General features: G+C 45.9%; 1 protein-coding gene across 1 annotated transcript in view; it reads right to left on the bottom strand.

Moving 5' to 3' along the window:
• Window positions 1-21596, bottom strand: part of USH2A (usherin) — a 3586186-nt gene that overhangs the window by 560034 nt on the left and 3004556 nt on the right. The window contains exon 59 of the mRNA XM_069233891.1: window positions 20810-20968. Coding sequence (XP_069089992.1) covers window positions 20810-20968 — 159 coding nt within the window. The remainder of the gene's footprint in view (window positions 1-20809; window positions 20969-21596) is intronic.

Here is a 21596-nt window from a genome sequence, read left to right as displayed (position 1 = left end):
GCAGCCCGTTTTCCTTAAAGGAGAACAGGATACAAAAAGAAAAATTAAGAGTTTTCTTTTCACTTGTTTTTTAGAGTAGTGAGTTCCACGGACCACTGCCTGTTCTGAAAAAAATATTTTTGCATCCATTCACAAGATGACAACCTTCTCGTCTGTGGATGGGTTAACACCAGTTTGAAATTGGTGTTAACTGTGTTTGTTTTGCGACCGCATTCACAGTCACAAAACATTCATACTTACCATTGCGACTCTCAAATAGGATGGGATGCCCTCGGTATGCCTCTTCCAAACTGCGAGTCACAATCCATATTTTGTGATTCAGTAACCACATACCAACTCGCAAAATAGGGATGGTACATCGTACCTGGCCTTTTTGCAGTTGCAAACATCGATTTTCACCTTTTGCGACTACAAAAAGGCATCATACATTGGGCCCTTTATGTGTGTCTATCACAATGGATCTAGCACGTTAAATGAGGCTTCTCAAATCTCTAAATCTGCAGGATGTTAATATGAACATTTTTCTTGCTACTGTGCGATCACCACATATAGCTACTTTTCATTCCTCTCTCTTATTTAATAGCCCTTCATAGATATGTGTCACTTATGGCTGAAAGGGTACTTGAAGAGCGATGCTTTGCTTCTCAGTTTACCCGAATATCTTCACAAATAAGGAGAGATATGAAAACAAGAACAGAGTAAGGAAGATATTTGACAGAATGGGGCATACAAAATGAGAAGATGACAAAATGAGATAGCAAAATAAAGTGACAGCAAAGAGAGATAATAACAAAGAGAAGAGACACTTTCCACCTTTAAGATGTTATTCCACTTTGCACATCTAGACCCATTACGATCGCAAGGTTAACACCAGAATGCTGTGTAAAATCAACAGGCATCTCCGTCAGTTTCTGCGGTTATAGCACACATGTGACAGTGCTGAAAGAACATGTATGACTGTGCAGCATTTTGGTAGTTTGCACTGCAGAGGCACACATTTAGCATGTGGGTATGGTCCAATGCACATGAAGGAAAAAACATGCTGATACCCGTGCCCTGATGCAGATACATGTACAAAAAGTCCCAAAGAGACATGCTAACTCTGCAACACCTATCAGGTAGTGCACAGTACCTCACCTCACACAGAGCTCTTTCGAAAGGGACAAAGAGGGTCTTGGAGATGTTCCCTGGATCCCCCAGTTAGAGGACTCGCAAACACAGACTGCACCACATCGTGGGATGTCCTTGTCACCCTCCAAAGGGAGGCCACTTGTGCCCTGCAGAAACACTATGTAACCAGAGCCAGATGCATTTCGGTGGCAGCCTGCACTTCTGCCCCTTAGAAGCCCTTAAAGTCCTCCAGAAGGGCCGGTATATTTTTTAACAGCACCCACCATCGCAGTGGATTTCATGGCCTTCCTCAATGGCCACCTGCATGGAAACAAGAATTAGCAAGGGAACCTCTACCTGTCTTTCTCTATGGCTTTGTCAGAAACAGATGTGCTAACTCATTTAGTGCACACACTTCATACAAAATAAAACTTTGTTAATTAGCCACGCTGCCGCAGGCTTCACCAGGCGTACCCATCGTACCAGTGCTAACTGGGCTCATAAATCCAAAGCCCCTCAAGAAGTTCGGCAGAATAGCTTCGTCATAACTTAAGAATCATTGTGCAATGTATGGCAGCTAGACCCCATGGGCAGACAAACATGCAAACTAATTTGCATTATGGCTAGCATAGACACCTGCCCCGTTGTAGTCCCCAGATTTAATTTTTTGCAGACAACACTTTTTGACCCAGGGAGATGGCTAGGCCCTGTATATTTCCTAAACGATCTACCTGAACTTTGAGTGCTCCTTGAAGTAGCCTTCCCCAATTGTAAAAGTGGGTTTTTTGCAAATTGACGGAGCAGCCAATGATGACGGGGTATGTATTGACTGCTGGTAAAGTCGCACAGTTTTGTTTAAGAATCAGTTGCTGAAACCAGCGCTTAAGAACCAAATTGTCACTATACAGTTCTAATGAAATTACTGTAACATTATTAACCTGCACGTGAGACAGGGTATTGACAACGTTACAGTGATTTCAATGACAAGGTTACAGTAATTTCAATGTATACTTATGAATATATATATATAGATGGGTTCCAGAGTAGCATGCTACTCGCCGAAAAGCGCTTCGACGCCTCGTCAGGGGTAGTAAGCGCTATATAAATACTATTACAATACAATACAATATATAGAGTCACTGAAAAAACAACGGTTACAGGGGCGTTATACTTAGGAAAAAGAATTAGAAAAAAACACAGAAATTTGTTTAAAAAATCAAGGGTTACAGGGATGTTACAGGTTCCGAATTTACTTGCACAAAACCATAACAATTCTGCAGTTATAGTTATGGTTATCTGAAGCAACTATCACTCGTGCCCAAAGGTAACTATAACTCGCGCCCCACCATGCACAGTTTTGTCCTCAATAGTTTTTCTGCAAATGTTACATTGCTATGATGAATGATGTTATCAAAGATGTCATAAGTGATGTCATATGTGGGATAATTAGCAATGCATGGAAAAGGTGTGAGTTACAGTTGCCTTAGGGCACAAGTCCTTCCCCTGGGGTCGGCACCATATTTATGGCGAAGGACGTATGTGGCCTTCCCCCCAAGGCTGATATCAGCCCCACTGACCACATCCCACAGTGCCCACAATGGAAAAGGAGAACCCCATCCCCAGGGCCTGGAAACATATTTGAAGTGCAAGGGGGGCACGTGGCCTCTCTTCCCTGGGCCGATTTCAGCCCCAGGGACCTCATCCCCCCCAAGTGCCCGGCCAAAGATGGAAAGGGAGAGAGGCCCTTTGCGGTCCCATCCCCGAGCTGAGTTCGGGGGATCCTACCTCCCCAGACAAAGGGTGGGTGTAGTCATTGGGGTCCGTAGGGGAAGCCCCAAGACTCTCGTGGCCCCAGCTGGCTCCCCCCATCTAGCAGGATCCTGCACTGCTCTCACCTGGAGGTAGCAGCAAAAACATGCTGCTCCCTGTGGGCGGGAGCAATCTTTAAATCTGTTTCTCTGCCCACATCATTTCAGGCAGGAAAACAGATCTGAAGTCCTGCCCGCTGGGAGTGGAAATAATGCTTGCTCCCACTTGGGGTGAGATTTAAATTTCTCCTGCCAAAGGAGAACAAACACAGGTTTCCCTGCCCGCACCAGTACAGGCAGGAAAAGTGCTATGTCCTGGGGTTGGGCACTCTGGGACATAGCCTAAGCAGGCCTGGGGATGGGGTCCCTATGGCCATTATTGGCTTGAGGGTGAGGCCTTTGCAGATACAGCCAGGCCGAGGGGGATGGGGGGAACCTGGGCCCAAAATCAGCCCAGGGAGGAGAGCCGCGTGCGCACCTCCCTCTTGATTTTTCAGCCAGGCCCTGTGAGATTTGGTCACAATCAACCTTGGGCATGTGTGGCCCTCCTCCCCCTTTTGATATCCAGCTGGGACCCAGGAGGTGGGTCCCTGGGGCCGACATCAGTCTGGGGAGGAGGGTCTCATGGCCTCCCTCCCTCTTCTCATATTTGACTGGCCCCCAGGAATATTTGTCGGTCCCCGCTTGCCGAATCATGCCGAAGCTTTCGAGACAGCAGCTGAAATGACTAGCACACTAGTTTTGACAACTTCCTGAAGATTAATCAAACGGTGCCACTTAGCAAAACAAAAAACGCTTTTCCTATGGAAATTAAGTCTTAACTATAACTACCTACTGGTGACTTCTTAGTTATAGTTAGTTATAGTTATAGTCTTATTTAGGAAAACATTATTTCTTCGTTCTATTCAAATTAACTTTAAACTACACAAACATTAGAAATTCAAAAGTTATACCTTAAATGTATAATGTATGCACCACCTTCGAATTACTATAACTTGCATATATCTGAACACAGTGTTGTCAGACTACAATACAATAGCTATAATTTGCACCTTTACAATGCACAGTGTTCTCAGAAATTATCTCATTTGAGGTGTTATCAGTGTTGTTATGAAAACTATGATTTCACATAGTATAAGTCATGTAATATCAAATGGTATAAGCTGTGCACTGTAAAGGGACTTCTTCAGGATCGCAGCAAAACCCCCCAACATGGCTGCTTCATTTTAATTTGTATATAAGGGGACGTCAGTAGGGTCCTCATTCCCCAACCATTTAGGACCCCGGGGACCCTATCTTCTGGGGCCAAGTATTTTTAAGGAGAGGGGGTGCGCAGGCCCCCTCTGTGAGCTGTTTTCAGCACTGGGGACCCCATTCTTCAGGGCCCAAAGTATTTTTAAGGGAAGGAGGCGCGGAGCCCCTCTTCCTGAGCCATTTTCAGCCCCGGGGACTGCATCTTTTTTAGGCCCAAAGTATTTTTGAGGTGAGGGAGGCGCACGGCCCCCTCCATAAACCATTTCTGCCACATTTACCCCATCTTCTGGGGCCCAAAATATCTTTAAGGGGAGGTCAGGCCACATGGCCCCTATCCCCAAGCCTTAACAAGCCAGTGGGCACTTCATCTCCCAGGGCTGTAACTTATCTTCAAAGAGAGAGGGGGCTGCATGGCCCCCTCAATGAAACTTTAATGGTCCCAGGGAGCCCACCTCTGGACACAGTAGTTTTTCTGCCCACACTGGTGCAGGCAGGGAAACATGTGTTTGCTCCCTTCTGACAGGAGTATTTTCAAATTTGCCAGCGGCTGCAAGATTTAAAAAAGCTTCTGCCAGCTGGGAGCAGACTTGATATTTTTTTCCCTGCCCGCACTGATGCAGGTAGGGAAACAGTATATCATGTTGTTCCTGCCTCAAGAGCATAAATAGGTGCTCCTTCTGGGAGGAAGCAATGCCTGCTCTCGCACCATGCAAGGAGCCGGCTCGGCCTGCCGGTACGCTGGGGCACCTGCTTAACTTAAAACGGAGGCCCCCAGGTCCTCTCCCACTAAACAAAATATATATACAGCCCCGGGGATGGGGTCCCCTGGGCCAGAAAAGGATCAGGGATGGGGGGCCGCACAGCCCCCTCACCCTTTTCACTCAATTTGGCTCTAGGAGGCTATTTACAATTCAGCCATGGGGGAGGGGGTCCCTGTAGCCTAATTAGGGTCAGGGAAGGGGCTGCACGCCCCCCTAGCTTTATTAATTTCTCATCCCTAGGGTATGGGGTCCCTGGGTCCTAATAAGACTTAGAGAGGGAGAGTGCATGACCCTCTCTCCTTTTTTATTAAATTTAGCCCTGGGGGATACCGTGGCCCAATAAGGCGTGGTAGGGGGCTGCCTGCCCCCTCCCATGTTTAATTGCGTTGGCCCCGGAGCTGGGGTCCCTGATAAGACTCGGGAAGGGGGCTGCACACACCCATGCCAGTTTTAATTGACTTTGGCCCTGAAGGATGAGGTCCCCAGGGCCTGATAAGGCTTAGAAAGGGGGGCTGCATGCCCCCTCCCCTGTTTTATTACATTTGGCCCTGGGGGATGGGATCCCAAGGCCTAAAAAGGCTCTGGGAGGGAGGCTACACACCTCCCTCCCCTTAGATTTTGGTCCTAGGGCATAGGATCCCTGGGGCCAAAGAAGGCATGTGGACACGGGGCTGCATGCCACCCCCTGTTTAAGTGTTAGGGTCCCCAGGTCTTTTAAGGCTTCAGGAGGGAAGCCACACACAGCCTGTCTCCTTTTTATTGGAACTGGCCCTAGGAAATGGGGTCCCCAGTGCCAACTAAGGGTTGGGAAGGGGGCTGTGCACCCCTTCCACGTAATATATACAAATATATATATATTTGTATATATATGTTTTGGCACCATGGGATGGGGCCCCAAAGTCCCAAAGGCCAATCCTATGCTAAAGGATGTGCACGGTGCGGGTTTGGCAGGCTGCTGGGGCTTTGGCAGCAAATCCTGGCATCAGACCTTGTCCTGTGGCCAACCCCCCCTACATACAGCCAAACGCTGTACACAGCATGGGTGTGGCTGCTTGTGGGGAGTTTAAAGCAGTGCCCAGCTGCAAGACAGGCTGTGCAGCTAACCCCATGCCATGCACAACTCTACCTCTGGGTGGCAGCCTGAGGGGAGTTGGGTGCGGAGTCTGGCTGCTAGCCAGGCTCTGCGGCCAACCCCATGCTGCATGTGACAAAAGGCTGTGCACATCATGGGGTTGGCTGCATGCAGAGGGCTGTCTGTCCATGGGTGGGTTGTTCACAGGACTTGGCTGCAGGCCAGACCCCGTTGCTAGCCCTCTGCTGTGCAGGGCCAAAGGCTGTGTGCAGCATGGGTTTAGCTGTCTGTTGGGGTTTGCAACAGGGCCAATCTGCAGGCCAAGTTCTTCGGCTGTGCCCGGTGGGGAGTATGCTTTAAGTATGGTAAAAATATATTAGTTCACATTAGAAAAAAAAAAAACTAGAAATTCACTGAAAAAAACAAAGGTTAAAATAACATTATAAAATGGTGAATATGTCAGTGCCACCATTAATGTTTTGAACTCAAAACCATAGAAATTCATCATAGAAGTTAGCAGAGCTAAGTATAGCTTGCACCCCCGCCATGCACTGCGTATGGCCCTACATATTACATCCCTCATAACATAACCTATGACATCATTAATGACATCAATGATAAAGTCTCAAATGACATCATTGATGACATCATCCAAGCTGCTTTTGTACACATTACTCTATAATCTATTATGGCATTAGAGGCCTGAAATAAGTACAAAATCGCTCAGAGTAATATGAAGCATCATTAATGGATCACAGATACAACAAGGATGTGTTATGGGCAACATTGACCCTATAGCATATACTTCACAGATAGCCTAGTTCACATTAACAACCAACCACAGATATATGGGAAACCCTCATTGTACACAGTGTTCAATATGTATACAACTGTTTAGAGAAAGTCAAGTCCACAGTCACCACAACAGCAGACCCGCAGTTATGCACCCCACACACCACATGTGCAGTCACCATCACAGCCTCATGCAGCACACCCACCTCACTTGCGGACCCCACAAACAACATCCATCCACACGTCCTGTTTGTCCTCCCCCACTCTGTCTGCCCCCCTCCAAGGACACATAAACGCTCCCACTCAGACACCCAACAGCTATCCACCTCACACACGCACACTGTCCATGCACCTGCACCCAAATCCAGCACACCTCCTCCCCCAACAACCACTCCCTCTACCTCCACTCTTATACCTCCTCCTACAACCCGCACCCTTGGTCCTAAGAAGCTCTTCCTTTCCCGCCTTGAAATCTTCCCTCCCCTCCCCCACCCGCCCCATCCTGCCCGTAAGAGAAATGTCCCACCCCCTCAGCCTTGTACCTCCAGCTCCAAATCTACACCTGTTCCTTCCCCTAAGAGTACTCCTGCCACTAAGGTGAAGAAGGGTGGCACTCCGGCCCCCCGTCTCAAAGCCACTTCTCCGCCCCCAAGACAGAAGAGCAAAGACTCACCCCCTCCCAAGCCCAAGGACCCCACTTCCAAAAAGAAACTCCCTCCACTCTCCCACACCTTCGGCCTCCTGAGGTGCCTGACTACCATCTCCATGATGCCCCTACCTAATGGAGAGACTGGGCTGTCAGGAGTCAACTTGGGCCTTGGATGTTGCCCTGTGGCTTATGGCTGAGATTGGACTGGCCAATGGCCCTTTGTATATAGTTGCCTCAGTTGTTGTGTGCGCAGGTCCAGTGAAATACAGAGGTTGGATCTAAGGTATGTGTCCTAGCTTTCTTCATTCCTGGCTTATGTTGCTGTTGTTTACTCTGCAGATTGTTCTGGGTGTGTGTGTATGTGTGTGTTGTGCATGTGTGCGTGTCACTCTCCCCTCCCTCCCTTGTGTGCTAGACGGCTGTACTCACTGACGTCGTCTTTGTTGGTGTTGGTGCTCCTGGACAGCCATTGCACGGTACAGCATCGGGAAGACTTCCAGTTCTGGTTCCATGGCAGACGCGGACTCCTCTGTATCCTTGGTGGTGAATGTCTCCTTTTATATGATGTGTTTCTGCCAGGCTTTTGGTGGCGTTGCAAATGCCCCGGAAATCCTGGTAGTCTGCTATGTCATAATATGGTGAGTGGATCCTTGTCTTCCTCTTGGCTGAAGGGAGCTTCCGCCACGTTCAGTGTCCGTACCGCGTTGGTGGTTGGGGTGGTACATTGGCTGTTTATCAAGGGAACACCGCCATGGTCATTATTTGGCAGTCATTACCACCAGCATGGCGATGGTGCTACCGCCATCGCCAGCGTGGCAGTCAGCTGACCACCAATGTCATAATTACCACCTAAATGTGCTAAATAGATGTATGCCTTTTTACCACATTTAATAGGGGAGGGGGCACAAGCACATTACCACTCATTAGCAGGAGTAAAGTGTGCAGAGTCCTAGGACCACCACAAACAGTTTCAGCATAAAAGCAAAAAATCTGGAGAAATGTCAAACAAAAATGGTCCTCTCCAATACTTGCAAAAATCTGCAAGAAAGGCCAGAGCTTCTGGGAAAATAAATTATCCACCAGCGGATATATGGGAACACACCTATGTTAATTGTTGTAATACAGTGTGTAAGGAAATGCCTCATTGGCAAGGTTATCCCCTGACTTTTTGCCTTTGCTGATGCTAAGTTTTGAATGAAAGTGTGCTGGGACCCTGTTAACCAGGCCCCAGCACCAGTGTTCTTTCCCTAAACTGTACCTTTGATTCCACAATTGGCACAGCCCTGGCACTCACATAAGTCCCTTGTAACTGGTACCTCTGGTACCAAGGGCCCTGATGCTAGGGAAGGTTTCTAAGGGATGCAGCATGCCTTATGCTACCCTGGAGCCTCACTCAGCACATGCACACTGCCTCACAGCTTGTGTGTGCTGGTGGGGAGAAAATGACTACGTTGACATGGCACTCCCCTTAGAGTGCCATTTCAACCTCACACTGCCTGTGGCATAGGTAAGTCACCCCTCTAGCAGGCCTCACAGCCCTAAGGCAGGGTGCACTATACCACAGGTGAGGGCATATGTGCATGAGCACTATGCCCCTACAGTGTCTAAGCAAAACCTTAGACATTGTAAGTGCAGGGTAGCCATAACAGTATATGGTCTGGGAGTTTGTCAAACACGAACTCCACAGTTCCATAATGGCTACACTAAAATCTGTGAAGTTTGGTATCAAACGTCTCAGCACAATAAATGCACACTGATGCCAGTGTGGAATTTATTGTAACATGCACCCAGAGGGCATCTTAGAGATGCCCCCTGAATACCAATCCGACTTCTAGTGTTAGGCTGACCAGTTTCTGCCAACCTGCCACAACCAGACGAGTTGCTGGCTACATGGGGAGAGTGCCTTTGTCACTCTGTGGCCAGGAACAAAGCATGTACTGGGTGGAGGTGCTTCTCACCTCCCCCTGCAGGAACTGTAACACCTGGCAGTGAGCCTCAAAGGCTCACCCCCTTTGTTACACCGCCACAGGGCATCCCAGCTAGTGGAGATGCCCGCCGCCCCCCGACCACTGCCCCCACTTTTGGCGGCAAGGCTGGAGGAGATAATTAGGAAAACAAGGAGGAGTCACCCACCAGTCAGGACAGCCCCTAAAGTGCCCTGAGGTGAGGTGACCCCTACCTTTAGAAATCCTCCATCTTAGTTTTGGAGGATTCCCCCAATAGGGTTAGGGATGCCCCCCTCCCCTCAGGAAGGAGGCACAAAGAGGGTGTAGCCACCCTCCAGAACAGTAGCCATTGGCTACTGCCCTCCCAGACCTAAACACACCCCTAAATTTAGTATTTAGGGGCACCCCAGAACCCAGGAAGTCAGAGTCCTGCAACCTGAACTAAAGAAGAAGGACTGCTGACCTACAAGCCTGCAGAGACGATGGAAGATGACAACTGCTTTGGCCCCAGCCCTACTGGCCTGTCTCCTGACTCGAAAACCTGCAACCAGTAACGCATCCAACAGGGACCAGCGTCCTCTGAAGCCTCAGAGGACATCCCTGAATCCCAGGACCAAGAAACTCCAGTGAGCAGCGGCTCTGCTCAACAACCTGCAACAAACTTGCAACTTTTCTGCAACTTTCAAAGACCTCACTCTTCCCGCCAGAAGCGTGAGACTTCACACTCTGCACCCGATGCCCCCGGCTCGAGATCCAGAGAACCAACACCACAGGGAGGACTCCCCGGCGACTGCAACCCCGTGAGTAGTCTGAGAGGACCCCCCTGGACTCCCAAATCGACGCCTGCAGAGAGAATCCAGAGGCTCCCCCTGACTGCGACTGCCTGTAACAAGGGACCCGACACCTGGACCAAGCACTGCACCTGCAGCCCCTAGGACCAGAAGGAACCGAACTTCAGTGCAGGAGTGACCCCCAGGTGACCCTCTGCGTAGCCCAGGTGGTGGCTGTCCTGAGAAGCCCCCTGTGCCCTACCTGCACCACTAGAGTGACCCCCGGGTCCCTCCATTGAAACCAATACAAAACCCGACGCCTGCTTTGCACACTGCATCCGGCCGCCCCTGTGCTGCTGAGGGTGTGTTTTGTGTGCCTGCTTGTGTCCCCCCCAGTGCTCTACAAACCCCCCCTGGTCTGCCCCCCAAGGACGAGGGTCCTTACCTGCTGGCAGACTGGAACCGGAGCACCCCTGTTCTCCATAGGCGTCTATGTGTTTTGGCTACCTCTTTGACCTCTGCACCTGACCGGCCCTGAGCTGCTGGTGTGGTAACTTTGGGGTTGACTTGAACCCCCAACGGTGGGCTGCCTATGCCCAGGAACTGAAACTTGTAAGTGTCTTACTTACCTCACAATCTAACCAATACTTACCTCCCCCAGGAACTGTTGATTTTTGCACTGTCTACTTTTAAAATAGCTTATTGCCATTTTAACAAAAACTGTATATGTTATTGCTCTAATTCAAAGTTCCTAACTTACCTATGTGGAGTACCTTGCATTTTATGTATTTACTTCAAATCTTGAACTTGTGGTTCTAAAAATAAATTAAGAAAATATATTTTTCTACATAAAAACTATAGGCCTGGAGTAAATGTCTTTGAGTGTGTGTTCCTCATTTATTGCCTGTGTGTGTACCACAAATGCTTAACACTACCCTCTGATAAGCCTACTGCTCGACCACACTACCACAAATTAGAGCATTAGAATTATCTAATTTTGCCACTATCTTACCTCTAAGGGGAACCCTTGGACTCTGTGCACGCTATCTCTTACTTTGAGAAGTATATACAGAGCCACCTTCCTACACAGTGCTTGGGACAGGGATGTTTATAAGGTGTGAATGTCTGTTACCAGAAGTTCACTGAAGATTTTGAGGCATTGTAATTGTTGAATATTGTAGAATGTAGTGGTGTCCCACTTAGAGATGGTTTATCTCACACTGGAATTGTAAGGATGGCTCTATAGTTAAGTGCCACTGTTCCTGTCATGGTAATGTGCACAGGCTATTTTACTAAACTATGGAGACTTGAACATAGGGCATGACAGAAGGTGTATGTTGAGTCACAAATGCGTACCTATCAACCTCTTGACTTATAATTGCCGGTAATGTGAAGTCTTTAAGAGGTAATCCTTTAAACTCTTTTTGGTGGGTGTTCAAGGTTTAAAAAGAAAGTGACCCTATTTATTGTCAATGGAGGCATTTTATTTGTTAGGTGAGTGAATACCAATAAAAAGAGGGTAACATTCACCAAATGTGGGTGACTTGACCATGTATCCAGCATGTGGTCAAAGGTTATGTCCATTATCACTTGTTTGGTGAAAACTGGCCACAGGTGGGACACTGTCACAATCACTGGATAATGTCATTTGAGATGTCATCAATTATGTCATTTAACAAGTCAAGAGTGCTGTCATAAGCAATGTGTGGAGAAGATGCAAATTATAACAGTGTTTGCAACATTAGTTTTTATCCCATTCAACAATTCTGTTTGGTGTTTAAAGTGCAGTTCCTATAAAATCTGCACATTTAAAATGCACACATAGTAAAGCATCCATGACTTACTGATGTCCTTAAAGGTAAACAAGTTAAAGTGCTCAGACTGGAAAACGGATGGTGCAGGTCTGGCTCTAACTCAGATGTTCGATAGCATAAGCACAGATAAAAATATACAGAATTTGTCTGGTCAAGGAAAACCTCCCAATACTTAAACAAAAGAATCTAAGAAAATAACAACTCTTTAAGGCAACTCTTTTCCATCTAAACACATTCAATAACCAGGACTGTATCAAAATAAAACATTTGGAATTAACTGTCAGGTTTTCTCATCTTCAAAATACAAGGGATATACCAAGGCATAAAAGGAGCAAACAGGCAATCTAACCGATAACTTTCTACCGTACTAGAGCCCCTGACAGTGTCTCCAACACCTGAACCAGTTTTTTAATGACTCCCAAATTGGTCAAATAAGGCATTGAGGAGTCCAAGTCAGGTTCTTCTATGGATCTCTATCGTCTATCAATACTTAACTCTGTCTCCAGGTTTACAGAAATATATCACTAGTACCTTTAATGAATCCCTCAGTACAGGCCATGTTTGTGACATATAAAACTTGGGAGTAGTCTCTCTCTCTTCTGAAAAGAAACAATTTTGATGCCACAAAGGTGAGAGCTATTGTCCTACCACCTTGTTACCTGTGCTTAGTAAAATTGTGTAATAATGTCTGCTAGCACACAACTCTGATTTTTCAGAGACTATTACATTATTTGAGCCATGACATCTTGGATTATGCCCAGGCAGAGGAAAAGTGTTTTCTATTGCTGATCGTTGATAGTTAAAAAGAGTAACAGTTCTAGGTGATGCAGGCCTTTGATTTAAGTTCACCTGTCCTCAGCACTTGATACATTTGATCTCACAATCCTCAGAGACTTAAGTAGGCTGGCACTTTAATAACAGTAGGAAATTGTTTTGCTTAGAATTCAACAGAGTTTCACAGATCTCAGCTTGTCTATCTGTTAGAAATTGGATTGTTGGTTGACTCAGGTGTGAGCCCTGCTCAAGCAGCAACCGCAATTCTTGTCAGGGTAAGGCACAAGCAAACCTCAAGTTAACCTGTGCTCACTCTCTGGAAGCTTGGCGCAAAGCAGTCAGGCTTAACTTGAAGGGAATGTGTAAAGTGTTTGTGCAACAGTTCAAACAGTAAAACAATGAAAACACCACACAAAAAGGATTCCACACCAAATAAAAAAATTATAACAATTTAATAAATAAAACAAAACCAAAAAGTCAACAATCCAATGAGCTGAACTTGAGTTATGATTTTTTAAAGAATAAACTGTAAAACATTGCTTAGAAGCCAAAGACTCCAACCAGGGATATCTGGTCACACAAGACCAGGACAAAGACAAAAGTTGAGGCTGATCGCGATGGAGTGTGGCTTGGCTACAGGGACCCTGTTGGGCCCACTGAACCAAAGTACCTTAAATCCAGGTTGTGGAGCAATGGTTCAGTTCTGAACCATGCAGTACAGGTGAATCTTTGATTTTCTCCACGCAACAGCAGCGATGTGTCAGTTCCAAGATGCGGTGAGGCTGCGGTGCTGGTTCCTGATGTATTGACATCAAGGACTCAGGCACTGGAGCTTGCAATGGGAAGGCTGATGTTGAGGATGTGTTGGGCAGTCAAGGCAATGCATCAGCTCTGATGAGTGCAGGTGCTGTGATGCGTAGTGTAGGCGACATCCTCAAGTCCACCGTTGACTCGGATGCAAGGACCTGAGAAAAGCTCTGCAGTGTTGTTTCTGAATGCAATGCACTGGTTTCAAGATGCAAGGTACAGAGGTGATGCGAGTCTGGTTGCATCGATTCTGACCCACGCAATAGAGGTGATGCATCAATTTTCTCGACTCACCAGCGGCAATCCATCAGTTCTGCTTCTGCAACAGAGGATGAGTTGGTCCCACTGGAGCAAGTACCTTAGGCCCACTTCCAAGGATCCAGGACTGGAGTGGCACCACTTGGCAGGAAAGTCACAGATGGCAGAGTCTAGGTGCAGGAGCACGGAGCTGGACGTCTGTTAAGTTCCTGAGACTTCAGATCAGGAGGCCAGCCGACTAGCCCTTAGAATCACTCTGGGTTCTGGTTTGGAAAGATTCAGGTCCAGTCCTTCTCACTCCCAGGCAAGAGGACAGCAGGCAGTGGTCAGCACAGCAGATCATGGGTCTATCAAACAGCAGTCCTGCAGTGGGGCAGCCCTTAAGCAGCACAGGAGTCCTTCTTCCTGGCAGAGTATCCACAGGTCCAGAAGTGTACTGAAGTGGTGGTGTGAGAGGTCAAGTACTTTTACACTGTTCAGCATTTGAAGTGGGGAGACTTTGAAGAAAGGCCTTTGAAGTGCACAGAGGTCATGCCCGTCCTCGCGCCAGACTCACTACATGGGGTTATGTAACCTTTTGTGTGAGGACAGGACACTGCCTATTTAGGTGTAAGTGAGGCTGTGCCCAGCTACTCCCGTCTATCCTACTAGGATGGCCCATCAAGGCCTATCAGGTCACACCTAAACAGTGCTTAATTTGTAAATAAAAATGTGCGGGTTCCAAAAACTCTCCTCTAAAACACGCGGCAGCTGCGATTAAATGTGTGAGAACGGAATACTGAGGCAGCGTAATCCTGGAACCACCTCAGGCCACTTTAATCCATTTACAGCCACTCCCTGCCCCTTCAGCTCACTCTTGCAGCTTTCTGCTTTCTCCCATTGTGACGCTTTTTCATTTTTCTCTTCCTCCTTCTTTCCCATATGTGTCTTTTGCTCACAGTAAATGCTTGAGGCAGAAAAATAAGTGCCGGCCCTCAAAAATAAGTGCCGGTGCCCGGCACCGGAAACCAGCAGCTCAAATTAAGCACTGCACCTAAGCTCCCATTGTGTGTGGTTGTCTAGGAGGGATACACAAAGCCCAGCACCCCATCCCAGACATGTGATGAGAGACAGGCAGTAGGCACCAAATGGCTAAAGTAAGAAAATGCCAACTTTCTTAAAGTGGTATTTTTAGAATTGAGATGTAAAATCCAACTTCATTGTACGTTGCAATTCTAAATTGTGATTCCAGAGACACCAAATCCAAACAGTCTATCTCTTCCGGATTGTGAATTACACTTATATGATGTAATACAGTAATCCCAGTGTTAATCTATGGGAGGGATAGGCCTTGCAGTAGTGAAACACAAATGTACAACTTTTTCATTACCAGGGCATGTAAAACCTAATAGTACATGTCCAACTTTTTAAATTCACTGCACCCTGCTCTTGGGGCTGCACAGGGTTTACTTTAGTGGTGACTTATATGTATAAAAGAAGAAGGTTTGGGCCTGGCAAAACTTTCACTTTCCCAGGTCGACTTGCCAGTCTAAACTGCACACAGGCTCTGCAGTGGCAGACATGAGAAAAGTTTAAAGGGCTACTTAACTTAAGTGGGTGGCACAATCAGTGCTGCAGGCCCACTAGAAGCTTTTAATTTACAGGCCCTAGGCACATGTAGTGCACTCTACTTGGGACGTAAAATTTAATTTAACATGAACATTTGGGATAGGACAATACTACAACGTTTTGGGGAAAGGGCAAAAGAACATTAGCAGTGGTAACGTGTACAGAATCCTCTGGCCAGCAAAAACAAAATCAGGAAGAATAGGAGATCTCCAGGCAAAACGTTAGGGGAACAACACCAAGGATGCCAGGACTAACCCTATTCAAATTTTTCCATGTGTATGTGAAACAACTTTTTATATGACATTAAATATTAGTTGAGTGCCACCTTTCTTAAATAGTAAAAAGGAAAACTAAGTTAATGGTGATAGGTAACAACAAACTCCACTGGCAGGACTCCTCACTATCAGTTCTAGCAAAAATATATTTGGGGTGTGGATCCATGACAATCTTTCCCTGGTGAAACAGAATAATTCTGTTACTTCTTCCTTCTTACACATCCTAAATATTTTGGCAAAAGGTCTTCCATGCTTTTCAAAGGAAACACACAACAGTGTTATCTTGGTGTGGGCTCTCTTGTGACTTGATTATTGCAATGTGATCTACTTGGGTCTGCCTGACACTGCCATTGCCAATCTACACTGAATCCAGACCTTCACTGTCAGGTTGGCTATTGGGCTGTGCAGATTTGACCACATTAATGATGGCAGAAGATAATTACAATGGCTGCCTGTTAGAAATGGGGTTTTTGGTTGGCAGTCAGGTTACCCCCTGTCCAAGCAAAAGCCCTCACTCTAGTCAGGGTAGGTCACACACAATCCAAGATTATCCTGTGCCCACCCTCTGGTAGCTTGGCACGAGCAGTCAGGCTTAACTTAGAAGGCAATGTGTAAAGTATTTGTGCAATAAATCATACAATACCACCATAGAGCACCACAAAAATACACCACACAGTGTTTAGAAAAATATATAATATTTATCAGGATAATTGTAGGTCAAAACGAATAAAGTTGCAATGTGAATTTGTAGAGATATCACTGGAAAGTGATATAAAATGTCTTAAGTCTTTAAAAAGCAAAGTCTCTTTCAAGCACAAAGTACCTGGTTTGGAGTGGAAAATCTCCTCAGAGGGCCACAGAAGAAGAGATACGTGGAAAAAGCGTGTGTGCGTCGATTTCTCCCCAGCACACACGGACTTGCGTCGTTATTTTTCACGTGGGGAAGTCGTGCGTCGTTTTCCGGCGCGCGGACAGTCTCTTTTTGTGGTTCGCGAGGATTACCAGATGTCCCGGGTCTGTGCGTGGATTTTCCTGCTTGTTTTCCGGCTGCGCGTCGTTCTGCGGGGCTGCGCGTCAAAATTACGATCTCACGGCAGGCGTCGCATCGATTTCTCCTCTAGAGGTCGGACGGTGTTGTCCTTGCGATGCCGTGCGTCGAAGTTCCGGTCGTCCCGAAGGTGTCGCATCGATCAGCGTCGGTGTGTGGCGTTTTCCTCGCCGCGGAACAAGCTGTGCGTCAAAATTTTCGGCGCACGGAGCGTCCAAGTGAAAAAGAGAAGTCTTTTTGGTCCTGAGACTTCAGGGAACAGGAGGCAAGCTCTATCCAAGCCCTTGGAGAGCACTTTCACAGCCAGACAAGAGTTCAGCAAGGCAGCAGGCCAACAGCAAGGCAGCAGTCCTTTGTAGAAAGCAGACAGGTGAGTCCTTTGAGCAGCCAGGCAGTTCTTCTTGGCAGGATGTAGTTTCTGGTTCAGGTTTCTTCTCCAGCAAGTGTCTGATGAGGTAGGGCAGAGGCCCTGTTTTATACCCAAATGTGCCTTTGAAGTGGGGGAGACTTCAAAGAGGGGCTAAGAAGTGCACCAGGCCCCCTTTCAGTCCAATCCTGTCTGCCAGGGTCCCAGTAGGGGGTGTGGCAGTCCTTTGTGTGAGAGCAGGCCCTCCACCCTCCCAGCCCAGGAAGACCCATTCAAAATGCAGATGTATGCAAGTGAGGCTGAGTACCCTGTGTTTGGGGTGTGTCTGAGTGAATGCACAAGGAGCTGTCAACTAAGCCCAGCCAGACGTGGATTGTAAGGCACAGAAATATTTAAGTGCAAAGAAATGCTCACTTTCTAATAAGTGGCATTTCTAGAATAATAATATTAAATCCAACTTCACCAGTCAGCAGGATTTTCTATTACCATTTTGGCCATACTAAATATGACCTTCCTACTCATTTCAGATCAGCAGCTACCACTTCAATACTGCATGAGGGCAGCCCCAATGTTAGCCTATGAAGGGAGCAGGCCTCACAGTAGTGCAAAAACGAATTTAGGAGTTTTACACTACCAGGACATGTAAACTACACAGGTACATGTCATGCCTTTCACCCACACAGCACCCTGCTCTAGGGGTTACCTAAGGCACACATTAGAGGTGACTTATATGTGGAGAAAGGGGAGGTTTAGGCTTGGCAAGTACTTTTAAATGCCAAGTCGAGGTGACAGTGAAACTGCACACCCAGGCCTTGCAATGGCAGGCCTGAGATAAGGAAAAGGGGCTACTTAAGTGGGTGGCACAACCAGTGCTGCAGGCCCACTAGTAGCATTTAATCTACCGGCCCTATGCACATAGAGTGCACATTACTAGGGACTTATAAGTACATTAATAGTCCAATCAGGTATGATTCAAGGTTACCATGTTTTAAGGGAGAGAGCATATGCACTTTAGCACTGGTTAGCAGTGGTAAAGTGCGCAGAGTCTAAAAGCCAGCAAAAACAGTGTCCAAAAAGTGGAGGGAGGCAGGCAAAAAGTTAGGGGTGACCACCCTAAGGCTGTCAGGTCTAACACTGCCCTTTAAGCAAAGTGTTACATTTAAAGTATGCTGGCTAATGCACAGAATATATTATGGGTTTGAAAAATCTTGACTTAACGGATATTATTTATCACCAATAGTTTTTAAACACCCATATACTGATGAAAGAACTAATATTACAAATGATGCATATAGGAGGCCATTCATTGCAATTTTAGAGCTCTGAAGTGTAGAACAGTTTACCTATAACTGTCTGTTCCAGGCCTACAAAAGGGAACTTTTTGGCCTGTTCATAAGTCTAAAGGTATCTGTTTGTGTTTTTTTATGTTCCACGTCTGCCTGAGGCTCCTGCTCTCTGCCTAATCGCCTCATTTCATGATCACTAGCAATGACATGGGCTATTGTTATTGTCTGTCTGACTTGGCATTCATAATAGAGGTGCAGCCGAGTCTCCAATCTCCAAGCCAAGATCTCCAGGTTACAGTTAGACATACGACACATGGTGGACATCTACATGTATCCCAGAGAACTCGGAGGTGAAAGCACATTGTTGGCTTGGACAGCTACAACTTTCTTTAGTTTCTCACAAGGATCCAGCATCCTGAGCGGGAGCAAGGCTCAAAGTAGCCTGTGTCCAGAGTACACTAATAGTACACTACCTATTGATGATTAATGGTAGTTATTTTTCATACCTTGTGTCTCTGAAAGGGTGGTAGCGCTGGGCCAATCACATGCCAGAAATACCTCAATTATAATGGCTGGCTTGGCATGTGATTGACTTCTTTTCAGCCCTTACTCACTTTTGTAGGCACAACATTGTTATAAAAAGGCCCCTTTTCTAAAGGCATTTTAAAATCATTCTCTTCCGTGCCTTTTACTCAAACCCTGACATTTTCTGATCACTGCTTCTTTGATTTATTTTAAATATACCATGTGTTTTTTAAAGTAACCTTTATGGACAAATTGCTCTTTCCATGTGAAACTGTTTATAACCTATTGTGTTACTGGCCCAATGTGCTTCAAAATGACCAATTGCCAGCTTTTCCCAAAATTCCTTAAAGATGAACCTGCCTCCCTTTAGCTATAAATCATATTCTCATTTGTTCAATGTGACTGAACTTAAGGCCTGACTTAGAGTTTGGTGCAGGGGGTTACTCTGTTACAAATGTGATGGATTTATAGCCTATGGAACTTGTAACACGACGGACAGCATATCTGCCATGTTTGTGACGGAGTGACCCCTCCGCCAAACTCTAAATCAAGCCCATAGTGTTTTTTTTTTTTTAAACTGTCATGGATGTTCCCAAACTCCACCAAAGAATGGATCCCCTAACCCTGAGTCAGTGTCTGGAAAGCAGATCTCTCAAAATACTTTTGTTGATTTCCTGCTCGCTTCCTACATGAATTTTGAAGGCCCTTCCAAGCTTCTTAATAACCCTCCCAGAGCCAGCATTTTGTAGCCAGGCTCAGTCTGTACTCAGGAAAGCCAGCTGACTTTCAGAAGAGCGCTCAGCACTGTGCTGTTCTGTTAATACTTCATTAATTTTCTCTTTCTACTTCTCTGGCTTGGTAGATTTTTTTTCCTTATTTTACCCGTTCTCGTAGCACCAAGGAGTGAACAAGAGTTTTAAAAGTAAAAAACAAACGTATAGACACAATTTGCAAAGCCATAAAGAAATACATAAATTTTCAATGTGAATCAATCCTCTGAATTGGTTTTGTGTAAATTCCTGAGTTCTCCATAACCCTGTATTAATGTGGGATGCTCTGAAATATCACTAGCCCAACAGCAAAGCAGAAACGTAGCTCCTATATACATTATACAACGGACCCTAAATACCTACATTCATTCAGTCATACGTTGGAAAAGGAACAAGCGCACTATCATTGACAATATTGTGTCTGCAATTGCAAAAACTACCTTTAGGAGCATGATCATTCCATGATCCAGTTATGTCTCTGGCAATCCATTCTCCCATTAGAAACTGAAAATAATGTTTTCTATTCTCACAGTTTCAAAGACAGACAAATACCTCTCAAACCCCAGTGAGGACCTATGCTTTAAATCTGCCAGATAAAAATAGACTGGGGTTGAGTCACTTTGTGGGACAATGGGCTTCCCTGGCCCTTATAACAATGTAACAATTAACCAAAAGTACGTCATTGACCATAAATCAAAACATATCATTCAAAGAAGCAGGAAACACGATTCAGTCGTGGCCTGCCCAATGACCAGTCTTGTACTTATCCAGTACGTACAACTGTTCACTGCTGGTAACTGCCCAGCACATGTCTAAATATGGATTATACAGTTATTTATTTACGATCAGTTATAAGCATTGTCATTGTCACATTACACCTGCAAAAATGCAGATAGTAGAATTTAACCAGACCTTAGTCACACGTTCGAGAAGCTGCTCCTACTTTCGATCAAAAAATCACATTAAAACACAGATTGCTTCACGATGAATCAGTGTGGGCATGCTATGCTTCAAACTTCTCATAGACATTAAAAGCTACTTCACAGCTGTACCAGAGTAAAACAGATAATTGCTTGTACACAGGGATACATACTTTTACAAAAGTATTTGCTTACCTTCTTGGCACGCTTGTATTCTAATTCCATATCGAGTATATGGTGTAAGGTCCCCTAAAACAACCGAATTCATTTCTCCAACCGCACGAGTTTCGGAGCAATTACTTCCAGGATTTAGCAAAACATTGTATTCCAAAGGCACACTAGAGTTGAACATTCCTACAACAATAGGAACAAAATATTAGGTGAAACATTAATATGTTTGCCGGTGCTACCTAGATTTCAGCCGATACAGAGGTTTTCCTTGCCTAATATCAGCATTTACCCAAACACCACCTCACAACCTGTGCCTGTTACTGCCATCATCCTTACAGATTATTGAGCCACAGTTTTTGTGGGTGATTTGTTAATATACTCCCTATCAGTTGCTTCACAGTGCTTTGAGGCAACCAAGGTTCCAGAACTGGCAAAACAAACTAGGATTTACACAGAAGAGAGGTAGCATTTTACATCACCGTGCATGTGTTGGGATGGGATACTCTCTCTTCAGTGGTCCACATATCTTCACCTACTGGCCAATAAAGCACTAAAAGACAGAGCTACAGGTACTTTAGCTGAGTGGTACTAAGGGCACTCAGATGAGCAAGAGTATTTTGAGGTAGGTATGAATATAACGAGGACTGGGCATATATTATCCATACGTTAGGGGCTTAATTGAGTTATTTCCACTAGGAACCTTCTCCCACTCGTTCAGTGCCACAGTTCCCGGCGCAGATAATAAGCCATGTGCTTATTTCCTTTTACTGAGGAACCGATCAGGATATCAGCCTGTGCTAGAGATGCCGTG

The sequence above is a fragment of the Pleurodeles waltl genome, chromosome 5 (assembly GCF_031143425.1).
Source record: "Pleurodeles waltl isolate 20211129_DDA chromosome 5, aPleWal1.hap1.20221129, whole genome shotgun sequence".
Taxonomy (NCBI): Eukaryota; Metazoa; Chordata; class Amphibia; order Caudata; family Salamandridae; genus Pleurodeles; species Pleurodeles waltl.
Note: the sequence above shows the minus strand (reverse complement) of the source record. Positions and strands in the feature narration are given on the sequence as shown.